General features: G+C 45.6%; 1 protein-coding gene across 3 annotated transcripts in view; it reads left to right on the top strand.

Moving 5' to 3' along the window:
* Positions 1-534: 534 nt before the first annotated feature.
* The window catches only part of smg7 (SMG7 nonsense mediated mRNA decay factor), a 50,341-nt gene continuing 43,029 nt past the window's right edge, over positions 535-7,846 (top strand). For all 3 annotated transcript variants that reach the window (XM_031303520.2, XM_036005200.1, XM_036005199.1), the window contains exons 1-4: positions 535-690; positions 2,168-2,199; positions 3,513-3,630; positions 5,971-6,103. In XM_031303520.2, the coding sequence (XP_031159380.1) occupies positions 665-690; positions 2,168-2,199; positions 3,513-3,630; positions 5,971-6,103 (309 nt within the window). In that variant the 5' untranslated portion in view covers positions 535-664. The remainder of the gene's footprint in view (positions 691-2,167; positions 2,200-3,512; positions 3,631-5,970; positions 6,104-7,846) is intronic.

Here is a 7,846-nt window from a genome sequence, read left to right as displayed (position 1 = left end):
CCATTACTCTTCACAGGTAAAATAAATGATCAGTTCACTACTTTTATTGAATTTGGGTGTTTTATTTTATTTTATAACATTTGAAAAAAAAAAAGAAAATTACAAAAGAACGTTGAAAAAAAAAAGATAAAATGTTGGAAAAAAAAATCGACAAAAACATAAAAAAAAATGACAAAAACATTTAAAAAATTGCTGAAAAAAATCGACAAAAAAATCGACAAAAACATAAAAAAAAAAAAAATGCTGAAAAAAATCGACAAAAACATTTTAAAAAATCGCTGAAAAAAAAACTAAAACATTAAAAGAAATCAACAAAAACATTACAAAAAATCGCTGGAAAAAAAATCGACAATAAAGTCAAATACTGACAAAAAACTTGGGGAAAAATCGACAAAAAAATCGGGAAAAGTGACAAGTGTCGAAAAAAATGTTGACTAAGAAAAAACAAATAGTTGCGTGGTCGACGGGAAGACAAAACAAGGGTTAAAAAACCACCTAACGCGAGTAATAAGTAATATAATTGTAACTCGTTACTTGGTACCTCCTCCTCTCCTCCTCTCAGACTCTCGGCCCTCTGTGGGTCAGATAGGAACAAGATGGCGCCGGGAAGAGCGTTAGCTTCTGGACCAGTCGTTGCCTGAGAGACTGGTGCTGATCCGGCAGGATGAACCTCTGTGCGCAGTACTTACGGTAGGCTCGGTTCTGTTGGCTCCTCCGCCGGGTCACGCAGCGGTACAGCCGTTGCTCAGAAACGGACATTTTAAACCCAAACGGCTGAATTGTTTTGTTCGGATGCTAACGCTAATGCTAGCAGGTTGAAGGCTAATCGTTGGCGCTAGCTAGCTTCATATATCAACAAACAATCGATACTGCCACCTGCCGCCATTTTATCACATTTAATCAGATATATATCATGTTTTATTCAAATTGTTGGCGTTGTAGACGGATTTAATGTTTGTATTCCGCCGCTGGGGTGAATTTAAAAGCCACACAGAGGCGTGTTACTCGTTGTGTTATTGCTAGTTAGCTTTAGCTTGCTAGCGCCTTTCTGCCGTGTGTTAGGTTTATCGAGCCGTTTCTGTAACATTAACATCATCATTAACAGCGGCCACTTTCATCTGTCACAGCCCATTCGGCTGCGTGTTTTAACTGGTCTGTGATTTAAACGTGGAGGTGGTTGGTTAGCAGCGGGCTGCTAGCTCGGATCCAGGGATTAGTCTGAGCCCGATGTCAGCAGCAACATTTGATACGAGCTGTTGAATGTTTTAATGAGGCGAATGGACAGGTGACGTCGTTGTCAGGTGTCCGCCTCTGATAGCTCGGTTAGTCATCTGTGTACTGTGAGAAAATATGAAGTGTGTTGATAATGTCAAGTGCATGTGTGTGTGTGTGTGTGTGTCTCTGTGTAGCTATGTGTGTCTCTAACTCTGTGTGTGTGTGTGTCTCTGTGTATGTGTGTCTCTAACTCTGTGTGTGTGTCTGACTCTGTGTGTCTCTGTGTGTAACTTTGTGTGTGTGTGTGTGTGTGTGTGTTTGACTCTGTGTGTGTCTCTCTCTCTCTCTCTGTGTGTGTGTGTCTGACTCTGTATGTGTGTGTGTGTGTGTGTGTCTGACTGTGTGTGTGTGTGTGTGTGTCTCTGTGTGTGTGTGTGTGTGTGTGTGTGTCTGACTGTGTGTGTGTGTGTCTCTCTGACTCTGTGTGTGTGTGTGTCTCTGACTCTGTGTGTGTGTGTCTGTGTGTGTGTGTGTGTGTGTCTCTGTGTGTGTGTGTGTGTCTGACTCTGTGTGTCTCTCTCTGTGTGTGTGTGTCTCTGTGTGTGTGTGTGTCTGACTCTCTGCGTGTGTGTGTGTGTGTGTCTGACTCTCTGCGTGTGTGTGTCTCTTACTCTCTGTGTGTGTGTGTGTGTGTCTCTGTGTGTGTGTGTGTCTGACTCTCTGCGTGTGTGTGTGTGTGTGTGTGTGTGTCTGACTCTCTGCGTGTGTGTGTCTCTTACTCTCTGTGTGTGTGTGTGTGTGTCTCTGTGTGTGTGTGTGTGTGTCTCTGACTCTCTGCGTGTGTGTCTCTTACTCTGTGTGTGTGTGTGTGTGTGTGTGTGTGTGTGTGTGTGTGTGTGTGTGTGTGTGTTGGACCCGTCTAACCTCCTCCTCTCTGTTTACATCCGAGCAGACAGGCAGAGGCCCTGAAGGCGGACATGACAGGTAGGTTTCCTCCATCAACTCAAACATCTTCCTCAGTGAAAGCTAACCCTAACCCCTAACCCACCAACCTCAAATACATCAGGATCAGTTTGTTTTCATTTATTTTAGAGATCTTCCAAATTAGGACTGAGTATCGCCAACGATTCACACGGCTCCGTTTCGATTACATTTCTAATTCAAAATCAGTTACCAGGGTTGGGACGATATCATTTTGTCCCGATTCAATTCTTCCACAATGTCTAATTGCGGCTCATTAAATGTGAATATGTTCTAGTATCTTCTCTCCTCGAAGACAGTAAACTGAATATCTTGTTGAGTTGTGGACAAAACAAGACATTTGAGGACGTTTGTCTTGAGCTTTTTGGGAAACACTGATCCACATTTTTTCACCATTTCCTGATATTTTAGAGACCAAACAACTAATCTATTCATCCAGGAAATAATCCACAATGAAAATATTTAGTTGCAGCCGTAACTACACTTATACATAGCCATATTCTACTGCTCTTCATACTATTCATCCTGCACATACACTTATTCTCACTATACTCTTATAATGTTACTGTTTCTGCACTACGATGGTACTGTTACCACACTGCACATAGCTGTACATATCTGCACATAGCTGTACATATCTGTCTATATGGTTCACACTGAATACCCATATCTGGTAACTGCTAATACACTGCACATATTTATATTTAATTTATATTATTCTAAACCACGTTCTGTAAACCAACTGTATACTACTCTCTACACTGCACTATAGTTCTCGTGTTGTCTATACCTGTCTACACATTTTTGCTCTTTTTGCACTGGTTGGACACAAACTGCATTTCGTTGTCTTTGTACTTGTACTCTGCACAATGACAATACAGTTGAATCTAGTCTAATCTAAAGTTAATTTAGTATAGTTTAATCCTAGAGCAAAGCCACCCAATTTGGCCCGTGCTCTCTTTGATTTGGCCCGCCATGGATTTGACATGCTCATGCTTATTCTCCTCTTATTTTAAAAGTAATAACTACGAAATGTACATTTTGTGCAGTTAAAAAGTACGTAATCTGAGTTTAACGGCAATGTAATGCACAGTGCTGGTAAACTTCCCATTTAAATTACATAGGGACGTTTTATCTATGGAGAATGGCAAGAATTACGGTATTCTTCAACATTTATTTTGTGCCCGTGGCCTTCCATCCAGATACATTTTGGCCCTTCATATGAAAGAATTTGGGCACCTCTGTCCTAGAGCATATTTAAACACAGCTTAAGCTGACTTTTGGGTTCTGTCTCCCTCTCTGTCGGCGTGCGTCAGATTCGAAGCTGGGGGCGGCGGAGGTGTGGACGTCCCGGCAGGCGCTGCAGGATCTGTACCAGAAGATGCTGGTGACCGATCTGGAGTACGCTCTGGACAAGAAGGTGGAGCAAGACCTGTAAGCTGCTCCGCCTCTCAGACAGACAGACACAGAGACACAGACAGACAGACAGACACAGACAGACAGACAGACACAGAGACACAGACAGACAGACAGACACAGAGACACAGACAGACAGACAGACACAGAGACACAGACAGACAGACACAGAGACACAGACAGACAGACAGACAGACAGAGACACATACAGACACAGACAGAGACACAGACACAGACACAGACAGACAGACAGACAGATGCATGCATGCATGCACAGACACACACGCAGACAGACACACGCAGAGACACAGACAGACAGATAGACAGACAGAGAGACAGACAGACACAGAGACAGACAGACAGACGCATGCACGCACAGACACACACACACAGACAGACACAGAGAGACAGACAGACAGACGCATGCACACACAGACACACACACGCAGACAGACAGACGCACACACACACACACACGCAGACAGACGCACACACACACACACAGACAGACAGACGCACACACACACACACACACACACACACACAGACAGACAGACAGACGCACACACACACACGCAGACAGACAGACGCACACACACACACGCAGACAGACAGACGCACACACACACACGCAGACAGACAGACGCACACACACACACGCAGACAGACAGACAGACGCACACACACGCAGACAGACAGACAGACAAACACACACACACACACACACACACACGCAGACAGACAGACGCATGCGTACACACACACACACACACACACACACACACAAAGACACACACACACACACACACACACACGTGTCCCTGTCAGAGATGCAACAACTAAGATCACTTTATAGTATTTATTTATAATCCTGCAATAGCAGTTTTTATATATTTAGTGTCATATTTTAATTTTGCTTTAAACCCTAGCACTCTGTGGCATTTGTATTTATTTATGTACTTATTCTGTACAGTAGTTCTTGTTTTTAGTTGGGGGGCAGTATTTATGAGCCAGTGGAACGAAATTTTGTTCGTATGTCGGTTTTCTCCCTGGGTTTATCCAAGACTTAGGAGGGGTTTAAGGGTCTTTGCTCAAGAAAATGGGATGTTTTCAATTAAAATAAAAAGCTAGAGCAGATCTTAAATACATAACGCTCAAAAAAGCTTAAAGACAAAGCTTGCTAACGAAGTCCAAATATCCCAAATCATTAGATCTGAGAAAAGTCTAATAGTTAGTTTGATGCTTTTTTCAGTTTTTTGTGCATTTTTTGCAGTGTTAAGACTTATACTGGTAGAAACCCGTGTGTGTGTGTGTGTGTGTTTGTGTAAGCTATCATGTAATATGCAAATTGTGACCCTGCAAGATGCCCAGTCTTTACACATTATGACCAGTGCTGGTCATCTTGGTTACAGTTACAAATTACTTCTCCCAAAAAGTAATTGAGTTAGTAACTCAGTTACCACATTGTAAAAGTAATTAGTTACTCAGCAAAGTAACTGTGACGTTATTTTTTATGTTCTATAACGCTATTAGGTTCTATAACATCCTTGCAATCAATGTGTTCAGCTCGGCCTCGGTCACCTGTTGCTGACCCAAAAAATGGAGCGCTGCTTGTTTTAACAGAGTGGCTCCGTCTCTTCGCTGGAGCTCACGCTAGCTGCATTTGGGCTTGGTGTTGGGTTAGCAGCAGCAACACGTGTGGTGTTAGCATGTGTTGATGTGAGGGGCTTCATAAGATTGGAGTTGCTTGAGGCAGACGTGGATAAAGTCTTTTTTCCTGGGCATAGCGTGCCTGTTACATAAACATTCTTGCCTTTAATTTCAATGAGCGAGAAGTAGTGCCGGTACTTCCAGTTCCAGAACGCTACCTTTGAATTTCCCTGGCTCGTCGCTGTCTGGTGTTTAGTGGTAGTCAGAGCGTGCAGTGAGACAGCGTGAGCAGGGCATCCGCCCACCCAGCCAATCATCATCGCATTTGCAACGTTGTCATCATCCCCCCCCTGCTCTCTCCAGGCAGCTGATGTGTAGCCAAAGCCTACCTCATTCAACCAAACTGTAGTAACGCGCCACTTTACATTCTCAGTAACGATAACGGCGTTGCAACGATGGGAAAAGTAATTATTTAGATTACTCCGTTACTGACAAAATAACGCCGTTATACTTAAACGCCGTTACTCCCAACACTGATTATGACAGATAACGTTAGATGTGAGATGGTGTCAGACTAGTCTCTTTAAAGTATTTTCAGAGTCTTCTAGTCTTGTCTGGCAGGCATAAGGATCCCTTTAACACACGCAGACAGGAGTCAGCTGTCTCGTGTTGGTGTTGATGGTGTGTTTCTGTTCTGTGCGCCTGCAGGTGGAATCATGCTTTTAAGAACCAGATCACCACGCTGCAGAGCCAGGCCAAGAACCGAGCCAACCCCAACCGCAGCGAGGTCCAGGCCAACCTGTCGCTGTTCCTGGAGGCAGCTAGTGGCTTCTACACACAGGTGAGATTCATTCACACTCATTCAGTCTATAATAATAATAATAATAATAATAATAATAATAATAATAATAATAAAAAAATAATATATGCAGTAGGGCTGTAACGGCACGTGTATTCGATCTGAAACGTTTCGGTACATGATGTTTTGGCAGTGCATGAGTTGTGTATATATTGTTGTATGGATCTGGTGTTGTTGTTGTAAATGTGCTTGTTTTTATGTGTCTATATACCTGTCTGTCCCGTCCTGTCTGGCCTGTCTGTCTGCCTGTCTGTCTATCTGTCTGTCTGTCGGTCCTTCTGTCTGCCTGCCTGTCTGTCTGTCTGTCCTTCTGTCTGGCTGTCAGTCCTTCTGTCTGGCTGTCCTTCTGTCTGTCTGCCTGTCTGTCGGTCCTTCTGTCTGGCTGTCTGTTCTTCTGGCTGTCTGTCCTTCCGTCTGGCTGTCTGTCCTTCTGGCTGTCTGTCCTTCTGTCTGGCTGTCTGTCCTTCTGGCTGTCTGTCCTTCTGTCTGGCTGTCTGTTCTTCTGGCTGTCTGTCCTTCCGTCTGGCTGTCTGTCCTTCTGGCTGTCTGTCCTTCTGTCTGGCTGTCTGTCCTTCTGCCTGCCTGTCTGTCTGTCCTTCTGTCTCACTGTCTGTCCGCCTGCCTGTCTGTCTGTCCTTCTGTCTGTCTGTCCTTCTGCCTGCCTGTCTGTCTGTCCTTCTGTCTCACTGTCTGTCCGCCTGCCTGTCTGTCGGTCCTTCTGTCTGTCTGTCTGTCTGGCTGTCCTTCTGGCTGTCTGTCTGGCTGTCCTTCTGGCTGTCTGTCCGCCTGCCTGCCTGTCTGTCGGTCCTTCTGTCTGGCTGTCTGTCCTTCTGGCTGTCTGTCCTTCTGGCTGTCTGTCCTTCCGTCTGGCTGTCTGTCTGTCCTCCTGCCTGCCTGCCTGTCTGTCTGTCTGTCCTTCTGTCTCACTGTCTGTCCGCCTGCCTGTCTGTCGGTCCTTCTGTATGTCTGTCTGTCCTTCTGTCTGTCTGTCTGTCCTTCTGCCTGCCTGTCTGTCTGTCTGTCCTGTCTCACTGTCTGTCCGCCTGCCTGTCTGTCGGTCCTTCTGTATGTCTGTCTGTCCTTCTGTCTGTCTGTCTGTCCTTCTGCCTGCCTGTCTGTCTGTCTGTCCTGTCTCACTGTCTGTCCGCCTGCCTGTCTGTCGGTCCTTCTGTCTGGCTGTCTGTCTGCCTGTCTGTCTGGCTGTCCTTCTGTCTGTCCGTCTGTCCTTCTGTCCGTCTGTCTGTCTGTCTGTCTGTCTGTCTGTCCTTCTGTCTGTCTGTCCTTCTGCCTGCCTGTCTGTCTGTCTGTCCTGTCTCACTGTCTGTCCGCCTGCCTGTCTGTCGGTCCTTCTGTCTGGCTGTCTGTCTGCCTGTCTGTCTGGCTGTCCTTCTATCTGTCTGGCTGTCCTTCTGTCCTTCTGTCTGTCTGTCTGTCTGTCTGTCTGTCCTTCTGTCTGTCTGTCTGTCTGTCTGTCCTTCTGTCTCACTATCTGTCCGCCTGCCTGTCTGTCGGTCCTTCTGTCTGGCTGTCTGTCTGCCTGTCTGTCTGGCTGTCCTTCTGGCTGTCCTTCTGTCTGTCTGTCTGTCTGTCTGTCCTTCTGTCTGTCTGTCTGTCTGTCTGTCCTTCTGTCTCACTATCTGTCCTCCTGCCTGTCTGTCGGTCCTTCTGTCTGGCTGTCTGTCTGGCTGTCCTTCTGTCTGTCTGCCTGATCTAGGAGACCTCTGG

Source organism: Sander lucioperca, chromosome 9 (assembly GCF_008315115.2).
Source record: "Sander lucioperca isolate FBNREF2018 chromosome 9, SLUC_FBN_1.2, whole genome shotgun sequence".
In the NCBI taxonomy this organism is placed as follows: Eukaryota; Metazoa; Chordata; class Actinopteri; order Perciformes; family Percidae; genus Sander; species Sander lucioperca.
Note: the sequence above shows the minus strand (reverse complement) of the source record. Positions and strands in the feature narration are given on the sequence as shown.